The following is a 21822-nucleotide window of genomic DNA, read 5'->3' as shown; positions in this document are numbered from 1 at the left end:
GAAAGAACATTGCCCGACACAGGCCGTGTTTCGCCCAGCAGGGCTGCATCAGGGGCTATAAAATAATAAAACACACAAAGTAACAAATATAAACGATTAATATAAAAAACTGCGTGCAAATATATTAATTAATGAGCTGTTAGAGCCAAGTAACGTCTGTAATTGATTGTTAATTTGGAGTTGTGCACGGATCTGGCTACATGCAATTTTATAAGGATCCATGCCCAAATCCTCTTGTGTGCAACACAACAGGGGGTGTGGCTATGGGAGGGGTGTGGCTATGGGAGGGACACGGGTGTGTCAGGACATTCCAAAGAATTGCTCGCAGTGTGTTAGAATTTTGGGGCTGCTTGTTAGGATTTACACCAGGTTTCAGTTGGTGTAACCCCAGAGCGCCCTTTGTAGAATATTACTGAGCGTGCATTTTTCCTGACAGCTAATTTTCAGCACAATTTACTGAATCCGATCTTCCGGCAGCTCGAGTGTAACACAAATGACTTGTTGACAGCAGGAATCCCTAGCTACCTAATTTCTCCACCCAGTACAAGACTTCCATTACTAAGGAGCTGCATTGAAGTGCCTTAAACCCTGCAGGGAAAGGCTCCTTTACACTCATCTCTTCCATTTTCTGCATTTAAGCGTTTGTGTTTGCATTTTAAACTTTATTAGAATTAAACGATGCAAGATATACATTCCAACAACAACAAGTTAGCCAACCTTCAGGCTACAGGACAAATCTCATTCTAATCTCCAAGACCCTCCCCCATGAACAAGTCCACGAGCATCAGTGCTAGTTCAAAACCCCTTCCGTACCAGGCAATAACACAAGCAACCTTGAATGCTCGTGGTGCCCTAGTAGGTAACCCCCACTCCCGGCGTCTGATAGTGGCGATAAAGTTATTTATTTAATAATTTATTAGGATTTATTTACCGCGTTGTTGAAGGAATTCACTCAAGGCGGTGTACCGTAAGAATAGATCAAACATGAACAGGAGGCAATTAGAGCAGTAAAAATATTCGAGCAACAATATAAAGTATGGCATGGTATACTACTTGATAAATGTCCCAAGTCCTTTGAAAACAGATCACTTGATCATTCTGAACAGCAGTAAGCTTAGTCATCTGATAAATATAATCCATTTTGCGAAGGACCATGTCCACGGTGGGTGCCAGTGGTCGTTTCTAAGCAGCCGCCAAAACAGTTTTGCTAAAGAACGTAATGGACATAACACAACTCTTCCGTTCTCCGATTCCCTAGTGCGGCTGTGCCACATGAACTTTATCTTACCACAACATCACTTTGTATTTGTTCACACCAGAGTTTGCAAACACCTGTCCGGTACTATAAGCCACATTGAGCTAACAAATAGGTGGGAAAATGTGGGATACAAATGTAACAAAGAGGTGTGTGGTAGCCGTGTTAGTCCACTTTTAAAGGTAATCAATAGAAATAAAATAAAACATGGAAAAGAAAATAAGACGATACCTTTTTTTATTGGACATAATACATTTCTTGATTAGCTTTCGAAGGTTGCTCTTCTTCGTCAGATCGGAAATCCGATCTGACGAAGAAGGGCAACCTTCGAAAGCTAGCTGTAAATAAACTAGTACCTATTTCATTTTACTTCTTCACCCCAACTTCTACATTTAAACTAACACCATCTGATCTTGCTCACAGTGTTCCTTGGAACTTCCTTCTACTATCAACTTTTGTGTACAGTCCCAACCCCTTAGCACCTTTCATAGTCTCTGCCCAACTTTCTTCTTCTGAGGGTTGTGATTGACTCCTAGCAGAATCAGGCTGTCTTCATGTGGTAAAGGAATCTGGCCACCCCTGCTCTGGCCTAGGTCACCTTTCTTGAGTTGTGCAGTCATCTTTGAGATGTCTGCAGGTGGTCCAGTTCCTCCTGAATTTCAGATGGGGCACACTGATAGACCAAACACCTAATAATGACCAGCACCAGCTTAACCATTGGGCAAACTAGGCAGTTGTCTAGGGCACAGCAGCTGAAGTCACAGCAAATAGTAGGTCCCGATAGCCATGTAGAGAATGATCAGATTGTACGTTAACCTGCAGGGAGTCTGGGCACAGAGAGTTATGTAGCCATTTACCGAAGTAAGTAGGTTTTAGAAATTGTTCTCATTACCTATAAACAAAATCTCTCCGCATCTCGACACAAGTGATGTCGAGATAAGACTGACTGCTAAGTTTATAATTATGAAAAGTTAAGGGCCTGGCAGAATGGGGATGGAAGGGGAGGTTCAAGATTCACCTAAGGCATCTAGGGTCCTTGCTCTGGCCAGACACCTACTTCATGCAAGTCTGTTTTTAAAAGCCTGGATCAACGTGGGATCTCTTTAATCTCACTGGTAGGAAGAAGCTTATCCATTTATTTAGGTGTATTGGCCTCAGATAACCAGCAGAGGGTGGTAGAGGTCCATCCACCCCATCAGCCACTGAAACTGTCCTGGCTGCAGGCAGGAGAAGTTTTCTGGTCTCTGATGACCTTTTGTATTTTCTTATTAACATATGACACGCTCTGCTTCTGGTTGTTTTTTTGCATAGCAGTGCTGAATGTACAGAGCTAGGGGAACCCAGTTCAAATCCCACCACAGCTCCTAATTACAAGATTGTGAGCCCTTCAGAAATACCCACTATAACTGAATATACACCACTTCAGTGGCTTTTGGGCTTGCAAACAGTATCTAAGAAGTTAAAATAAAATAACATTTCTCTTCCTTCCCCTTCTTTTCCTGACTCGCTACTCTCCCACCTTCCCCTTGCTCACTGCCTATGCACTTATCTATTGCCTTGGTCCTCATAGCTCCGCATGTCCCTTCCTCCCAGTGCCACTTCTTCTGCTGTCTTCGTAGCCTCATGTCGCTGCTTTCCTCCGTTGTACAGGGTCAGTACCTCCCCTCGTCACTTTCCTCCCTCTCTCCTTTCTGCAGGTTCTTGGAGTGTTTAGAACTGAGAGTAATGTATCCCATGCTTCGCCGCGAGAGGCTGGGGAGCCAGAGTCTAACTCTGTGGAATCGCTGGGCTTCTGCAGCATGTAAGTGAGAGGAGCTTGGGTGGTGGTTCAAGCAGGGTCCTCCCCCCCCCCCCCCATGATTCTTTCTAGTGCAGTGCTGGTGTTGTTCCCCCCCCCCCGCCCCTCCCCTTCCTCTCCCAGGTCCTAGCTACCTCTACTATGCACCGTCTTCACAGAAAGTCATAAGCGCATAAGAATAGCCATATTGGGTCAGACCAGTGGTCCATGTAGCCCAGTATCCTATGTCCAACAGTGGCCAAGCCTGGTCACAAGTGTCCTGGCTGAAACCCAAATAGTTGTTTATGTACCCAAGGGAACAGGAAACTGTCACACGTTCCTAAAAAAGAGGAAAAAGGCCTTGGGGGCATCGGATATCCATCAGTGACCAGGTTATTAGGTCTCCTGTAGCACTAAGCTATTTCAAATTCTTGAGCCTACTGCATATAATCAATCATTTTCCTCCAGTGGCCAAAACCTCTAACATTTAATATTTAGTTTAAACTTTTTATATCCAAAATTCATTTGACCTGTAAATGTATTTTAAAAAATGCTACAAAACCAAAACAATTATTAATATATAAATTACTTTATATGAGGCTGTAAGCGTGAAGTCTCATGACAACTGCGTTTAAGCACACAACCAATGAAAGAAATATGAAAAAGAAAATAGTGACTACTTATACTGCGTTAGCAGGCTCAGCGCTGGCTCGGAAACTGTTGCATTCGATGCCGATGCTCATATTAAATGCATTGTTTCGATCGAACGACCTGCTTCTGGAGATCTTGGACTGTCGCTAAACTGAAAGCAAATGGAAAGATCAGTACAAAACATTGTTGACGCAGAAAAACACAGACACTATCGTAGGTACTTGCTTCAAATTTTAAGCTGCAGCAAAACGCTGTCCGAGGTAAGTGACTCAAGGGGAGGGCACGATGATGTTCTTTGTTCGAGCCCCTTTCGATTTATATTGACACGTTTTTGAGACCTTTGGTTTGTCAGGTACCTTCTTATTTTAAAGGACTGAACAGATTTCGTGTGGCAATTGGATGCCTGTTCCTTTGATCCAACTAAGGAGATATTATTGCTTGTTGCAGACGACTTAAAGACACAATCTACATCCATCAACGAAGTTTCTCATCAGTTTGTTAAAACTAGTTCTTACGAAGAACTTTTTCATGTTTCAAGTTAAGTATTTTTTTTTCAGATTAAAGGCATTGCCATGGGTGCTACTGTTGCACCCGATGTAACTAACCTATATGTCTTGGAGTTTGAGAAAATTTTTTTTATCTTCAACTTTTTTTTTTCGTCAACAGATTTTCTTTTGGAGACACTTCATTGATGTGTTCATGCTATGGGCTGGGGATGGCTCAAGTTTGACAAACGTTTTTTGTCTGGCTGAACCATTGTGATCAACATTTGAAGTTTTCGTACCAATTTCATACACATCGGATTTTTGGATAGCCAAGATATAAACTGGGGTTGCCCTTTACATTTTACCGTAAGCCCACTGACCAGAACACACTCTTACACTTTCAGATTGCACATTCACGGAAACTCCATGAGAGCATAGGCGCCGACTCTGTGGGTGCTCGAGCACCCCCAATATTTCACCAACCGGAAGTTCTCTTCCAACCCAGAATTTTAAAAGTCCCTCCCTCCAAGTTCCAGGGCCCCCCCCCCCCCCCGCCCGCCCCTCCATCCTTCCGTCCGTCCAAATTTTAAAAGCCATCATACCTCGTCGGGGTGTTATGGCGGCAGCTGCACGCAGTGAAAAGCGTGCAGGCTCGCGCTTCAGCCTTCCCTCATCTGTCTCTCAGCCCGAGCCTGCACGCTTTTCACTGCGGGCAGCTGCTGCCGTAACACCCCGACGAGGTAAGAAGATGGCTTTTAAAATTTGGACGGACAGAGGGATGGAGGGGCGGGGGGAGGGCCCTGGAACTCGGAGGGGTTGAGGGAGGGATGGACAGACGGGGGGGGGGGGGGGGGCCTGGAACTCGGAGGGAGAGGGAGGGGGGTCTGGAGCGGGGGGAATGCACCACCTGTTAAAAAAAAAATTCAGCACCCCCCAATCATTTTAAAAAGTTGGCTCCTATGCATGAGAGTATTCCAGTGGGACAATTTTTAAGAATCAAGTGACTTTGTTCCACCACTGCTGAGTTTAAGAGGCAAGCCCAAGTAATGTCTCACAGATTTATTCATATAGCCTCTATCAATGGTATCCAATAGATCAATTTTTGAAGACCCAATATTTAAAGTCACTTATATTGTTATCAATATTCAATATGTATTGGTGACCTCAGCGGTGCTCATTGCTAATACATACACATAGCGACGTAACCAGCACCCACCTCTTCATCGGCTCACCCGATTAACTCTTGTACATTATTACTATTCACTGATTAATATTATTGTTCTAGCTTAGCTCATCTTTTTTTTATGTCGAACCCAGGGGTTTTAATGTCCAACATGCATGTTTCGCCCAAAGACGAGCTGTCTTATGGACGGGCAATCCCCCTAAGCCTCCATTAGCGGCAGCTCTGCTTTTAATGATCCTGGACAAACCCCCTTGCAAAGAGCACAGATTTATTCCACATGGTTACCCGGTTCAGATAATAAAGAGAGCATACAAGTGAACCAGATGGGCAGCTCTTGAACATCATCTTTTACCATCACCTCGAGAAGAGCCGGGATGAGTCACATGTGTGCTTCCTTATTCACCCGGAGCAAGTACGGTACGTTCAGTCATTTCGAAACGTTGGAGTGGAGGAGTGGCCTAGTGGTTAGGGTGGTGGACTTTGGTCCTGAGGAACTGAGTTTGATTCCCGGCACAGGCAGCTCCTTGTGACTCTGGGCAAGTCACTTAACCCTCCATTGCCCCATGTAAGCCGCATTGAGCCTGCCACGAGTGGGAAAGCGTGGGGTACAAATGTAACAACACACATATGTTGAGACTACATTCCAGTTTGCAATCTCCTCCACTTTTTGCATTTAGAAGAGGGGGAAACCTCCGTGATAATGTTGGTCTACTACATCGATGCCCCGAGATGTGATCGGACTTGTTCCTTGCACACAGTAAAGCGTTTGCTGCAATTCTTTTTCAGGAGCTACATTGGTTTTAAATGGTCATTCTATTAGTTTAAGAACAACCAGGAATTGCAGTTCTCCTGGGGTGATTTATGCCCTTTGCTGCACGTGTTCCCTAGTCTGTAACTGACAACCGGGTTTGGTGCTGTTCATTCAGGAGACCAGCTGAGGTTAAGTTGGTGATGTGAAGCACATGAACCAGACATTGAGACGTTAAGGGTCTGGAGTGACACGGGAGTGAGAGAACATTTTCAGTGAGCACTAGCATGAAATGAAGACTTTTGGTACAAGGTCGAAGGTAGTATACAGAAAAGAAGATACATCAAAGAAGAGGAGAGCGTGTACCGAGCATTAATCTGGACAGATATAGAACTTTGGATTTCGTGCAGAATCCCCTGCTCAGAAAATAAGATAAGGAGGTTTGATCCCGTGCACTTTGGGCCCCGATGGGTCAAATGTAATCTAATATAATAAAACGCACCGTGAACGTTCTGAAGACAACGTTCTCAAGTCACTCAAACATTACTTGAAGGGTTCGTGGATTCGTGGTGTGAAGCCAGCCAGGCTGCCAGCCGTCTCTGCCCCGCCCTCGCGTCAAACGTCATGACATCGAGGGCAAACGTCATGACGTCGAGGGCGGAAAAAAAACAAACAAAGCACAGCGTCAGGGAAGGAGGCGGCGCTCCCGACGTCTCTAGCCTTCCCTTCGCTGTGTTCCGCCTTCTTCTGACGTCAAGGATGACGTCAGAAGAAGGCAGAACACAGCGAAGGGAAGGCTAGACGTCGGGAGCGCCGCCTCCTTCCCTAACGCTGCGCTGCCGGAACCGCCGCCACGGAGGTAAATTTAAAAAAAAAAAAAGGATGTTGGGGGGAGAGGAGAGGGTGGGCAGTTGAACAATGGGAGCGGGAGGGCAGAGGAGAAACGACAGCAAGGATGCGAAGGGGGGGGGGGAAGAAGAGGGCGGGACAGGCTGGGACATGGGAGACAGAAGAGCATGGATGCGAGGGGGGATCATGGAAGGGAGAGAGAGGAATTGCTGGAAAAGGATGAATGGAGGGGGCAGGGGACAGAGAAGCATGGATGGGCATGGATTGAGATGGCAGGGCTCAGGGAGAGAGGGGAATTGCTGGAAAAGGATGAATGGAGGGGGCAGGGGACAGAGAAGCATGGATGGGCATGGATTGGGAGGGCAGGGCTCAGGGAGAGAGGGGAATTGCTGGATAGGGATGAATGGAGGGGACAGATGGGCATGGATGGATATGGATTGCAGGACAGGCCTCAGGGAGAGAGGGGAATTGCTGGATAGGGATGAATGGAGGGGGCAGGTGACAGGAGCATGGATGGGCATGGATTGGGAGGGCAGGGCTCAGGGAGAGAGGGGAATTGCTGGATAGGGATGAATGGAGGGGACAGATGGGCATGGATGGATATGGATTGCAAGGCAGGGCTCAGAGAGAGAGGGGAATTGCTGTATAGGGATGAATGGAGGGGGCAGGGGACAGTTGGGCATGGATTGGGAGGGCAAGGCTCACACTCTCTCTCTCATATACAATGTCTTTCTGACTCTCACTCTCACACACTCTGTCTCACAATGTATCACATTCACTCTCTATGTGCCACACAGTCACTCACACACTCGCTTAGTCTCATACACTCACTCTCACAGAGAATCTGTGTCTCACACACACTCTCTCGCACGCACACACACACACACTCTCTCACACTGTGTCTCACACACTTGCACACACTCTCATTCTCACACACTCACAAACACACTCACACCCAGACTCACTCTCTCTCTCACACACACACACTCACACTTTCACTCTGTCTCTCACACAGTCACTCTCACATACACTCTCCCAAACATACACACTCCGAGGAAAACCTTGCTAGCGCCCGTTTCATTTGTGTCAGAAACGGGCCTTTTTTACTAGTAGAAGAATATATGGTATATGAGTGAAAGGAGAGACTGGATCGGAAGAGTGATAGAGGAAAGGATGTAGTAAGACCATTAGGTAATATATGTATTGAAAAGGATATTAAACATTTGTTGATATAAATAAAGGGAAAACAGACTTTAAAACGAAGACTGGAGTGCGTTTCCAACTCACTTGGACTCCCTTTTGGAATACTCCGACTCCAACTGCCAGGAGTAGACTGTTAAACTTCTAGATATTGCCCTGTACCCTGCGTTATGTTCATTTGATGCCATAGCAAGGGAAAAAAGGGGGGGAAGGGGAGGGAAGGTTAAGTTCTGTTTGTTGGGGTAGAAGTTTAGCCACATGGGGGGAAAATATCAGACGTTCATACATGATGATAACTTTTCTTCTTAAGTTTTGAATAAAAATGATTGAAACATAAAGGGAAAAACAAACGTATACAAGAAGTTACTTAAAGGTAATTTTAACTATAAAGTGTAACTAGAGTGGAAAAGGAGGAGCTCATAATTGGGAGTAATATAGTGTGTATATAGGGAAAACAATGCGTGCATTGAAAATTAGGATTTTGGAGCATAAAAGCCGTTTAAAGCGCAGAGATTTTGCTGCTCCTTTAATTGATCATTCTCTTGGTCGGACATAACATTTGCAGACTTAGTTTGCAGCTTTAGAGCAAGTCTATCTTTCACCACGAGGAGGCGACTTAGATGCGATTCTGTGTATGAAAGAACGCCGTTGGATACATTTTTTTTGGACACTGTAGTACCTAAGGGTCTCCATCGTGATGTGTGATATTTTGCTCATTTATCTTTTTGGAGGTATTTTTCAAGATGACTTTTCTGCTTGGTTTCTTGTATACATCATTACATTTTTAAGTGGGCTTTTTAAATTCAGCAACATCATCGTGCCCGCCCCTCGAGTCAGTTATCTTGGACGGCGTTTTGCCGCAGCTTAAATTTGCAGTGAATACCTACGGTACTGTCTGTGTTTTTTCTGTCAGCAATGTTTCGTACTGATCTTTCTGTTTGTTTTCAGTTTAGCGACAGTCCAAGATCCCCAGAAGCAGGTCGTTCGATCGAAACGCTGCATTTAATATGAGCATCAGAGTCGGGTGCAACTGTTTTCCTATCGAACGCTGAGCCTGCTAACGCAGTATAAATAGTCGCTATTTTCTTTTTCATATTTCTTTCATCGGTTGTGTGCTTAAATACAGTTGTCACGAGGTTTCATTTTTACAGCCTCATGTGAAGTATTTTCCAGAAGTAATTTATATATTAATTTTTGTTTTTGAGTCATTTTTTAATACATTTACATGTCAAATGCATTTTGTTTATAAATGTAAAATAAGGATTAAATGTTTAGAGGTTTTGGCCACTGGAGGAAAATGATTACATGCAGTAGGCTCAAGACTTTGAAATAGTTTTGTGCTATAGGAGACCTAATAACCTGGTTCTGTGTATATCATGTTGGATATCATGTCCCCAGGGTCTTTTCTCCTCTTTTTTTTTTTTTTTAAGGATTGTGTCGGAGACTTTCCTGTTCCGTTGGTACTTAACAGCTTTTTGTGGAGCAAGATACAGAGTTTTTGATTTTTTTTTGCTTTCCCCTTGTTTGGTTTACTGAAACCCAAATAGTGGCAACATTTCATGCTACCACCCAGGACAAGCAGTAGCTTTCCCCATGTCTGTCTCAATTGCAGAGCATGGACTTTTCCTCCAGGAACTTGTCCAAGCCTTTTTTTTTTTTTTTTTAAACCCAGTTTTTTTTTAAACTGTTACTACATCCCTGAGGGGAGCTTAGAAACCTCTCTTGTCATCTCCTTAGGAAAAGGAAGCTCTGTATTTATTCAGACTGGAACTGCTCTTCCTTCGTGATCCTCATGGATATTACTTTTTTGGTTAAGGGATCATCCCCTGATTTCCTCATCCCTGCAACATCTCCTGTGGGAGCCCCTTCCATCTCCTGTTTCCACTCCTCCGCTCTGTGTCTCGGCCTCTAATCACTGCCTCATCTCTTGTAGATTACCACTGGCCGCTGTGGGCTACCTGGATGGAACATTGGCTATCTATGATCTTTCTACACAAAGCCTCCGGCACCGGTGTCAGCACGAGGTAAGGGCAGTGACCCTTTGGGAAGCTGTGTAGAGAATGGGAAGTGGTCTTGCTGAGCAATGTTTAGCTCCGGGTACCTAGTGTTCTAGGAGTAGGGTTGTAGGTCTGACGTCCTTTGTGGCTGGGAGCCTCTGGCACGTATTGGATTTTTCACAGATTTCTACAACTTCTTGATACAATACAACAAAATACTCAATATACTGATTAATAACGTTTGGTTCATCTTCACTCTGGAACTCCTGGTTTTTTACCCACTGTTTTGTTGTATTGTGACTATCCATGGGATTTCGTTGAGTTCTCCACGTTTGTGGATTCTCTACAAATTCTTGATAACAGTAGTTTGATATTATGGGGTGGGAAGTATGTGGAAACAACCTCTTCCTTCCATTTCCAGGGTTCTGAACGGGGTCTCTACCCCTGTCCCTTTGTCACTGTGTAAGACACACTGTTGTCTCCTGAGTATCTGTTTACTTAGCAGTCGATGCACAGTGTACGTGAGGCTATTCCACGTACCAGTGTACGTAGCTATGGGGGGGGCATGGACCCCCCCCCCCCGGTTTGGCTGGTGGGGGGGTCCCCAAGTCCCGCCAGCTAAAGCGTTTGACCCGCACTGGTCTCACATTGCCTGGCGCCCTGTCCTGTCTTCAGTCGCTGTGCACGCTCATTTTAATGAAAAGTTTCATTCAAATGAGCGTGCACAGCGACTGAAAACGGAACAGGGCACCAGGCAATGTGAGACCAGCGTGGGACAAACGCTTTAGCTGGTGGGGGTTCGGGACCCGCACCAGCCAAGGTGCCTTCGCAGCGGAAGTGGCAGGGAGGCGGGCCGAAATGTGCGCCCCCCCCCCCCCCCCCCCCCCCCCATATCGAGGTCTGGCTACGCCCCTGCCCTAGAGATGGCTGCTTGGCATTCTCTGACTGCTGATAAGGTAGAGATTTGGTAGAACATAGAGTTTGCTTTCGTTCTCTTTTGCGTGCTGCCACTTCTGCGTCGATGAAAAGAAAAACGTCCCCCCCTCCCCCATTGCATCCTGATTTGAGGGCTAAATGCAGACCAGGTGCACATTATTTTAGTGTGTTAAACTTGTTTCACTGTCTTTCCTTTAACACATCAAAACCGTTTGTATCTCAAGAAGAAACAAACATGAAACTTAAAAAAAAACTGGTGTATTTATAGATTTCTTTAGCCCTATCTTAATACAGCACACACCCACCAGGCTAAATGGTCTGTACAGCAGAGCGATCAGGGACCCTGTGCTAACAAACCTTTTGGCTTCTCTTCTCGTGCAGAGAAGACTTTCCCCTGTCAGAATCTCTCTCTCTCTTGCAGTCTGGCATCGTGCAGCTCCTCTGGGAGGAGAACTCTGCTGTGATCTACACCTGCAGCTTGGACGGAGCTGTCCGCCTCTGGGATGCTCGCTCTGGGAAGATGATCAGTGAATACCGTGGCCATGCAGCCGAAATCCTGGACTTTGCTGTCAACAAGTGCGTATTTAAAACAGCAGGGGGTGCCAGGGGGCAGGATTGAGGTATATTAGCAGAGCCATGTGTACCTGCTCTGGATTGAAATACAAGTGGGGCCTATTGGCAGAGCTGTGTGCTTGGGGGCAGGGGGTGTGTCTCAGTACTGGGGTTGCAGGAAGTATTGTAGGCAGGAATGAGGTGCATAGGCAGAGTTGTGCATACAGGGACCTGTTCTTTAATCAAGGTGCTAACACTTACACAGCATACTAGTTTATTCTAAGCCCCTACACCTTCAATTTAGGAAATTGTTTAAAGTTTAATTTTTTTTTTCTCGGGTCTTTGGTTAAGGGGTTGTATGGACCTCTTATTTTTTTTTTTCCTGTGAGTTTTAGACTTTATTTTATTTAGATTTTTGTTGGATTATGAATTTATTTTTGTAAATCACCTAGAATCTTGGATAGTGTAGTTTATAAATTGTTATAAACTAGCAACTACCCACTTAGGTCTGGGTCCTGTATATGGTTACTAAAATCTAGGCGCGTCCGATTCATGCAACTAGCAAGCCATGTCTACGTTCAGACGCGGTTTATAGAATAGGCCTGTGAAAAAAGCTGGTGTAAATGCCTCGGCCTAAAGCCAGACACACTACCCCAAATTCTATTATAACCTTGCATGTTGGTATCTAATAATCCCGTGGAAGTAATCGATGCATATTCATTGGTGATATCCTGAAACCCTGGCTGGATTGCAGGCCAAGGTTGGACATGCCTGGCCTAAACACTCCCAAGAATTACCCCACCCAGTTTCATAGCGCACAATACGGAGCGTGGGTTGAGATTTGGAATTAAGACATCCATCCAGACCAGGATGTACTCAATTCCAGTGGAATTTTTAGAAAGGTTCTGCCAATGTCGGACATTTTCTAAATCCCTGGCATGTGCAACAGGAGCAGCTGGTTTATCCCTTTCAGAAAATGAATAACACTAATCTGGCATCTTGCATACGGAGGTTTGGCACTTACATCTGGCAGTGGTGCGGCCTGTGCAGTTTTGCAAACCTACGCGTGGACGTCTCGCCAATTAAGGAGCAAGGCTGCATTTTAATTTTTGAGGTGGACATGAACTATGTGGAATCTATTTATTTGTTGCGTTTGTACCCCACATTTCCCCACCTATTTGCAGGCTCAATGTGGCTTACATAGTACCGTCAAAGGCGTTTGCCCAGTCGGTGGATAACAAATACAAAGTTGTATAGTGATCGTATGAGGTATAAGTGGAGGGTCGGAATGGATGAAGATTGCGTGTTGTCCTGTTCGATCATAGTCATGCTGTGTTGGTAGGTGAAGAGGGTTACGTGGGGTAGTTGGGGTCAGAATGGATGAAGATTGCGTGTTGTCCTGTTCGATCATAGTCATGCTGTGTTGGTAGATGAAGAGGGTTACGTGGGGTCGTTGGGGTCGGAATGGATGAAGATTGCGTGTTGTCCTGTTCGATCATAGTCATGCTGTGTTGGTAGATGAAGAGGGTTACGTGGGGTCGTTGGGGTCGGAATGGATGAAGATTGCGTGTTGTCCTGTTCGATCATAGTCATGCTGTGTTGGTAGATGAAGAGGGTTACGTGGGGTCGTTGGGGTCGGAATGGATGAAGATTGCGTGTTGTCCTGTTCGATCATAGTCATGCTGTGTTGGTAGATGAAGAGGGTTACGTGGGGTCGTTGGGGTCGGAATGGATGAAGATTGCGTGTTGTCCTGTTCGATCATAGTCATGCTGTGTTGGTAGGTGAAGAGGGTTACGTGGGGTAGTTGGGGTCGGAATGGATGAAGATTGCGTGTTGTCCTGTTCGATCATAGTCATGCTGTGTTGGTAGGTGAAGAGGGTTACGTGGGGTAGTTGGGGTCAGAATGGATGAAGATTGCGTGTTGTCCTGTTCGATCATAGTCATGCTGTGTTGGTAGATGAAGAGGGTTACGTGGGGTCGTTGGGGTCGGAATGGATGAAGATTGCGTGTTGTCCTGTTCGATCATAGTCATGCTGTGTTGGTAGGTGAAGAGGGTTACGTGGGGTAGTTGGGGTCAGAATGGATGAAGATTGCGTGTTGTCCTGTTCGATCATAGTCATGCTGTGTTGGTAGGTGAAGAGGGTTACGTGGGGTCGTTGGGGTCGGAATGGATGAAGATTGCGTGTTGTCCTGTTCGATCATAGTCATGCTGTGTTGGTAGATGAAGAGGGTTACGTGGGGTCGTTGGGGTCGGAATGGATGAAGATTGCGTGTTGTCCTGTTCGATCATAGTCATGCTGTGTTGGTAGATGAAGAGGGTTACGTGGGGTCGTTGGGGTCGGAATGGATGAAGATTGCGTGTTGTCCTGTTCGATCATAGTCATGCTGTGTTGGTAGGTGAAGAGGGTTACGTGGGGTAGTTGGGGTCAGAATGGATGAAGATTGCGTGTTGTCCTGTTCGATCATAGTCATGCTGTGTTGGTAGATGAAGAGGGTTACGTGGGGTCGTTGGGGTCAGAATGGATGAAGATTGCGTGTTGTCCTGTTCGATCATAGTCATGCTGTGTTGGTAGATGAAGAGGGTTACGTGGGGTCGTTGGGGTCGGAATGGATGAAGATTGCGTGTTGTCCTGTTCGATCATAGTCATGCTGTGTTGGTAGATGAAGAGGGTTACGTGGGGTCGTTGGGGTCGGAATGGATGAAGATTGCGTGTTGTCCTGTTCGATCATAGTCATGCTGTGTTGGTAGATGAAGAGGGTTACGTGGGGTCGTTGGGGTCGGAATGGATGAAGATTGCGTGTTGTCCTGTTCGATCATAGTCATGCTGTGTTGGTAGGTGAAGAGGGTTACGTGGGGTAGTTGGGGTCGGAATGGATGAAGATTGCGTGTTGTTCTGTTCGATCATAGTCATGCTGTGTTGGTAGGTGAAGAGGGTTACGTGGGGTAGTTGGGGTCAGAATGGATGAAGATTGCGTGTTGTCCTGTTCGATCATAGTCATGCTGTGTTGGTAGGTGAAGAGGGTTACGTGGGTTAGTTGGGGTCAGAATGGATGAAGATTGCGTGTTGTCCTGTTCGATCATAGTCATGCTGTGTTGGTAGATGAAGAGGGTTACGTGGGGTCGTTGGGGTCGGAATGGATGAAGATTGCGTGTTGTCCTGTTCGATCATAGTCATGCTGTGTTGGTAGGTGAAGAGGGTTACGTGGGGTCATTGGGGTCGGAATGGATGAAGATTGCGTGTTGTCCTGTTCGATCATAGTCATGCTGTGTTGGTAGATGAAGAGGGTTACGTGGGGTAGTTGGGGTCAGAATGGATGAAGATTGCGTGTTGTCCTGTTCGATCATAGTCATGCTGTGTTGGTAGGTGAAGAGGGTTACGTGGGGTCGTTGGGGTCAGAATGGATGAAGATTGCGTCTTGTCCTGTTCGATCATATTCATGCTGTGTTGGTAGGTGAAGAGGGTTACGTGGGGTCGTTGGGGGTAGGCCTTTTTGAAGAGGTTGGTTTTTAGTGATTTCCTGAAGTTCAGGTGGTCGTGGATTGTTTTCACAGCTTTTGGGAGGCCATTCCATAGTTGTGCGCTTATGTAGGAGAAGCCGGCTGCGTAAGTTGTTTTGTATTTCAGTCCTTTGCAATTTGGGTAGTGTAGGTTTAGGTATGATCTTGACGACCTGATTCTGTTTCTTATTGGTAGATCTATGAGGTCTATCATGTATCTTGGGACTACGCCGTATATAATTTTGTGGACTAAATTGAGAGGAATGACTCCCTTTAGTCCCTGCTGTAAAGCCCTGATTTCGAGGTGCACTTGAAAACCTATGCATAACTTTGAGCTGGACAGTTTCCCTCATCCACATGTAAAATAGGGAGTGTGTGTAAAGTTTAGTCTCACTTAGGTCGTGACTCACTACTCTGTGTGTGGTGTGGATGGTGTCGTGTGAATGTAAATGGTTCTGAATAACGGCTCGTTTTGTGTTAAGGTTGTGCGCATGCAGATTCTTTTGAAACAAGTCTTCAAACCCCTTCCATTCCTGCTTCCCCCCAGGCTGGATTATGGGCACCGTTTCAGGCTGGTGGAGGCAGTGCTGGGAACACGGGGAGGGAACTGGGCTTGACTGATATTCTGCTTTACAGGACAGGGACAAACCTGGCCCACTGCCTGCCGTTTCCCTCTCGGGATATTGGCACCAGGGGTGTATGACACCTTTTGGTGTGGATCCTTCCAGAAGGCCAGCGTTCTCTGCTTCAGCTTCCTGGGACAAGGAGCCTGCTTGATTTCATCGGTTGCTTCCATCCTGGTAGAGAAGTGACAGGGTGTAGTCCCAGTAGTTGTAGAGGTGTATAGAGGTATATAAAATAATGAGTGGAGTGGAACAGGTGGATGTGAAGCGTCTGTTCACGCTTTCCAAAAATACTAGGACTAGGGGGCATGCGATGAAACTACAGTGTAGTAAATTTAAAACAAATCGGAGAAAACGTTTCTTCACCCAACGCATAATTAAACTCTGGAATTTGTTACCGGAGAACGTGGTGAAGGCGGTTAGCTTGGCAGAGTTTAAAAAGGGGTTAGACGATTTCCTAAAGGACAAGTCCATAAACCGCTACTAAATGGACTTGGGAAAAAATCCACAATTCTGGGAATAACATGTATAGAATGTTTGTACGTTTGGGAAGCTTGCCAGGTGCCCTTGGCCTGGATTGGCCGCTGTCATGGACAGGATGTTGGGCTCGATGGACCTTTGGTCTTTTCCCAGTGTGGCATTACTTATGGTACTTATGAGTATGGGTGAGTTCTACTGGCCAGTGCATGCTATGTCCTAGGCTCATGTCAGCTTCATGCCAAGGAGGGTGGCCCTCCCTGCGTGCCCCCTAATCAGAAGGGCATGGTCAGAAGTTAGTAATCTGCATCTAACCTTTACATAAGTACATAAGTATTGCCATCCTGTGAAAGACCAAAGGTCCATCAAGCCCAGCATCTTGTTTCCAACAGTGGCCAATCCAGGTCACAAATACCTGGCAAGATCCTAAAGAGTAGCAACATTCCATGTAGAACTGCAAACAATAGCAAGATTCTAGAATCCTAAAGAGGAACAGGATTCCATGTAGAACCCCAAAGAGTAGTAACATTCCATTCAGAATCCCAAGTACATAAGTACAAAAGTATTGCCATACCGGGACAGACCAAAGGTCCATCAAGCCCAGCATCCTGTTTCCAACAGTGGCCAATCCAGGTCACAAGTACCTGGCAAGATCCTAAAGAGTAGCAACATTCCATGTAGAACCCCAAAGAGTAGCAAGATTCTAGAATCCTAAAGAGGAACAAGATTCCATGTAGAACCCCAAAGAGTAGTAACATTCCATTCAGAATCCCAAGTACATAAGTACAAAAGTATTGCCATACCGGGACAGACCAAAGGTCCATCAAGCCCAGCATCCTGTTTCCAACAGTGGCCAATCCAGGTCACAAGTACCTTGCAAGATCCTAAAGAGTAGCAACATTCCATGTAGAACCCCAAAGAGTAGCAAGATTCTAGAATTCTAAAGAGGAACAAGATTCCATGTAGAACCCCAAAGAGTAGTAACATTCCATTCAGAATCCAAAGTACATAAGTACAAAAGTATTGCCATACCGGGACAGACCAAAGGTCCATCAAGCCCAGCATCCTGTTTCCAACAGTGGCCAATCCAGGTCACAAATACCTGGCAAGATCCTAAAGAGTAGCAACATTCCATGTAGAACTGCAAACAATAGCAAGATTCTAGAATCCTAAAGAGGAACAAGATTCCATGTAGAACCCCAAAGAGTAGTAACATTCCATTCAGAATCCCAAGTACATAAGTACAAAAGTATTGCCATACCGGGACAGACCAAAGGTCCATCAAGCCCAGCATCCTGTTTCCAACAGTGGCCAATCCAGGTCACAAGTACCTGGCAAGATCCTAAAGAGTAGCAACATTCCATGTAGAACTGCAAACAATAGCAAGATTCTAGAATCCTAAAGAGGAACAAGATTCCATGTAGAACCCCAAAGAGTAGTAACATTCCATTCAGAATCCCAAGTACATAAGTACAAAAGTATTGCCATACCGGGACAGACCAAAGGTCCATCAAGCCCAGCATCCTGTTTCCAACAGTGGCCAATCCAGGTCACAAGTACCTGGCAAGATCCTAAAGAGTAGCAACATTCCATGTAGAACCCCAAAGAGTAGCAAGATTCTAGAATTCTAAAGAGGAACAAGATTCCATGTAGAACCCCAAAGAGTAGTAACATTCCATTCAGAATCCAAAGTACATAAGTACAAAAGTATTGCCATACCGGGACAGACCAAAGGTCCATCAAGCCCAGCATCCTGTTTCCAACAGTGGCCAATCCAGGTCACAAATACCTGGCAGGATTCCCAAACAGTACAATACATTTTACACTGCTTATCCCAGAAACAGTGGATTTTCCCCAAGTCCATTTATTTGTGACATTTATATCCTAAGAATGACATCGATGGCTGCACCATTGAGCCGCTTTCTAAATGTACTTCATTAGTGGGTGGTATATTATAAATTTTCATTGGACTGGCCAGGCCGCAGTCCTCCTTGTTGCAGAACCTCCACTGTTCCTCTTTCCAGGGCTCCTGGCTTCAGTTCTGGCAGGAGACCGGCCTCACGCCCTGCGCCTGGTGTCAGGCTTCTGGCAGCAGCGGCGGAAACAACAACATAGCATCCTCTGGTCGCGATGAACTAGCCAAGGGCACCCGCAACTACGAGAGACCCGCTTCTACCGAGGCATCATCTCAATGACCCAGCCGCTCGGGAACCGGAAATAAAGGAAGAGCCGACTGAAGTTTTTAATGATTATAACGCTAATCCAAATGAAAATTCATACTGCCATCGGTTCTTGTTCAACAACTAAATGAACAGAGGAAGAAAGGCATTCTTTGTAATGTTAACATTGTGGTGAGCGGTAAGGTTTTCAGAGCTCACAAGAACATCCTGGTTGCTGGCAGCCGTTTCTTCAAGACTTTTTTTTTGTATTGCTTTACAAATAAAGCCGTGACCAAACCACTGTTACCTATTTAGATCTTGTTGCTGTTCAAGGTTTCTCTGTTGTCTTGGACTTCGTGTATTCTGGTAATCTGGTGCTTACAAGGTCAAAATGCCATTGAGGTTATGTCAGTGGCCAGCTACCTTCGGATGACAGAAGTTGTTCAAGCCTGTCGCAGTTTTATCAAAGATGCCTTTAAACATAAGCACGAAATTGGAAGCTCCAGAGACTGTAGTAGTGACCTATAACAAAAGGAACACCATAACCAGGGAAGGTGTTGGTATCGGAGCAGAAAAGGTGGCAGTTTGGGGGCAACGCGCGCAGTCTTGTAAATTTAGCAAGTAGCTTAAAGAATGAGAATGATGGTTACAGTCTGGATGAGGGCCAAGTAGAAAAGTACTAAGCCAGTGACTCTAGTTGGATTCAGGATACTTGTCCTGAAACTACTGAAATTGAACCTCAGGGTCAAGGAAAAGTTTTTGTATGGAATGATGTCTGCTCACGTACACTGTCATTACAAGAACCTGACAAACCCAGGAGGAAAAACCAGGCTACAAAAAGATTTATAATATAATAAATCTACCACCAAATAATGAAGTACATTTAGAAAGTGGCTCAGTGGTGCAGCCATCAATGTCATTCTTAGAAGATGATTTACAGTGTTTTCAGGATGGAGCAGGTGATGCTCCCTGAGCCCATACGCCAGGCCCCCCTCCCTGCCCATCTTCAAATCATTGCTCAAAGCCCACCTCTTCAATGTCGCTTTTGGCACCTAATCACAACACCTCTACTCAGGAAATCTAGACTACCCCAACTTGACATTTCGTCCTTTAGATTGTAAGCTCTTCTGAGCAGGGACCGTCCTTAGTTATTAATTTGTACAGCGCTGCGTAACCCTAGTAGCGCTCTAGAAATGTTAAGTAGTAGTAGTATTTATGAACAAGTTGAAGTGTCCTGATTGCAACTATGACGTTTATATCCCACATTATCCCAAACAAGTTTGAGTTAAGTGTGGCTTACAATAAACGGTACGGGATACGTAACAAAGAATAATGCATAAGAAAGTACATAAGTATTGCCATACTGGGAAAGACCAAAGGTCCATCGAGCCCAGCATCCTGTTTCCAAAAGTGGCAAATCCAGGTCACAGATACCCGGCAAGATCCCAAAAATGTACAAAACATTTTATACTGCTTATCCCAGAAATAGTGGATTTTCCCCAAGTCCATTTAATAACGGTCTATGGAATTTTCTTTTAGGAAGCCGTCCAAACCTTTTTAAAACTCCGCTAAGCTAACCGCCTTTACCATATTCTCTGGCAACGAATTCCAGAGTTTAATTACACATTGAGTGAAGAAGTAATTTGTTGTAGGAATCCAATTTTACAATACAGTATCATAAACATACTGGGATAACTATGGATGTTTAACATTTAGAAAATCTATTGTGAATGAGAAATTGTACATGTTCCTATGTCTTTGTCTCTTTCTCCTGTTCCAGAGATGCCTCGGTGGTGGTGACAGCATCTGGAGACCAGAAAGCCAAAGTGTTCTGTGTGCAACGGCCAGATCGCTAGCCAGGCCTTCCTCCCTCTGCCAGCTTCTCTCCTGCCGGAAGCGGGCACTGCATTATCAGAGTTATGTGGGTTTTTTTATATTGAACGGCAGCATGCCACAAATTGACTCCCCAGCATAATCATGAGGGAGAAAAGACTTGACCCCTCCCGACACCGCGTGAACTGTCCTGTTGCTGACGCAGGGAATCTGGGAAGTGGTGTTACAAGGGCTGGGAATCCTGGCATTTCTGTCAAACATCTGAATTTAAGGGACCTACACTATAAAGCTGTGTTCCCCATGAACGAGCATTTGTGATGACCCTGTGCAACTCTCGCCTCAGCTTTTATGTGGCTCAGTACTTCAGTGGACAATAACCAGGGCCACTTCTGTATACCCAGCACTCAGCTCTGGCCTGCAAAGGATGGCTACTAGCATCTGAGTCTTAATCTACAGGAGCAGAGGAGGAAGAGTGGCAGTGTAAAGATGGAGAGAAAAGGGACCAGGTTTAACGGGCCTTCACCTGGAGCTTACACCCAGAGTTAGTAGCAGAGCTGGGATTAGAACTCCAGGCAGCTGGAGACAGTGACTTGTCCAGGGTCATACAGAGAGTGGCAGAGTTTGGGGTTAGCTGAGTGTCTCTGTTCCCCCATCAAGCTCTCCTTTTCGAGTCCCATTGGAAAGGCACAGGCTGCTTTTCAGCAGATCAGGGCTTCCCGCAGCCAGGTGAGAGGTCAGACTGGAAGGTTTTAAAAGCCTGAGCACAGACCTGCCTCTTTTGTCTCCCCGTGTTGCTTTTCAGCGGCAGACAGAGGGAGGGATCTGGATAGAACGTGCTTCCTGCTCCACCTCTCCAGTCCAGGTCAGTTTAACTTGAGTGGGGAGGCAGGAGCCCTCATTCCTTATTCCACCACTGCTTCCTGTTTAACACTTTAAAACTATTTTGCGCATTCAGCATGTTCTAAAGAGATTTTTTCCAGCTGTTTTCATTACTGCAACTGGTCGAAGGATGGGTGGGTTTCCTGCTATGGAGTCTTCTTATTCTAGGCACCCTCTGTTCCTTGCCTAGGAGATATGGGTGCTCATTTTCAAAGCATAGAGGTTACCGTAAGGCCCATTTTCAAAGCACATAGGTTGCTATGTAACTGTATGTCTAAGTGATTTGAAAATACGCCTCCACCTAACTTTGTAAGTCCGTGAGCTTGGAAAATGAGCCTCGTACTGTTTCACTAGAGGCCATGGGTCTTTCTGCCTCTGTCTCTTGCGGTCAGGCGCGAGTCCCGCTCAGTTAAACGCACTTGTTGCTGGAGCTTGCTGTACTGAAATGATGCTTTGAAGGGTGGCAGGAGCTACTGTGTAGGGGATGTACCTCTTTTTCTGCTATTAAAAAAAAAAGGTCTCCATACAGCTGTGTGCAGATCTGTATAAAGGCTTCTTGCTCACTCTTCCAGATGTGTGCCTTCATTGTAATTAGAGGGGGGGAGGTGAAGTGGGGTGTGGCTGTGTCTTATCACCCTGTTCTTCAGATTCACCTTGCTTGGGCTCATGCCAGATCATTCTCTCCTTTGGCTTTTGGGAGCCCTGGAACAGAACATGG

General features: G+C 45.6%; 1 protein-coding gene across 1 annotated transcript in view; it reads left to right on the top strand.

Moving 5' to 3' along the window:
• AAMP (angio associated migratory cell protein) overlaps nucleotides 1-21607 on the top strand; it is a 42949-nt gene extending 21342 nt beyond the window's left edge. Inside the window, exons 8-11 of the mRNA XM_030209260.1 lie at nucleotides 2953-3056; nucleotides 10082-10172; nucleotides 11503-11657; nucleotides 20173-21607. Coding sequence (XP_030065120.1) covers nucleotides 2953-3056; nucleotides 10082-10172; nucleotides 11503-11657; nucleotides 20173-20248 — 426 coding nt within the window. The 3' untranslated portion in view covers nucleotides 20249-21607. The remainder of the gene's footprint in view (nucleotides 1-2952; nucleotides 3057-10081; nucleotides 10173-11502; nucleotides 11658-20172) is intronic.
• The last annotated feature ends 215 nt before the right edge of the window (nucleotides 21608-21822 follow it).

The sequence above is a fragment of the Microcaecilia unicolor genome, chromosome 7 (genome assembly GCF_901765095.1).
Source record: "Microcaecilia unicolor chromosome 7, aMicUni1.1, whole genome shotgun sequence".
In the NCBI taxonomy this organism is placed as follows: Eukaryota; Metazoa; Chordata; class Amphibia; order Gymnophiona; family Siphonopidae; genus Microcaecilia; species Microcaecilia unicolor.
The sequence above is the reverse complement of the archived record's forward strand: the minus strand, read 5'-3'. Positions and strand labels throughout refer to the sequence as shown.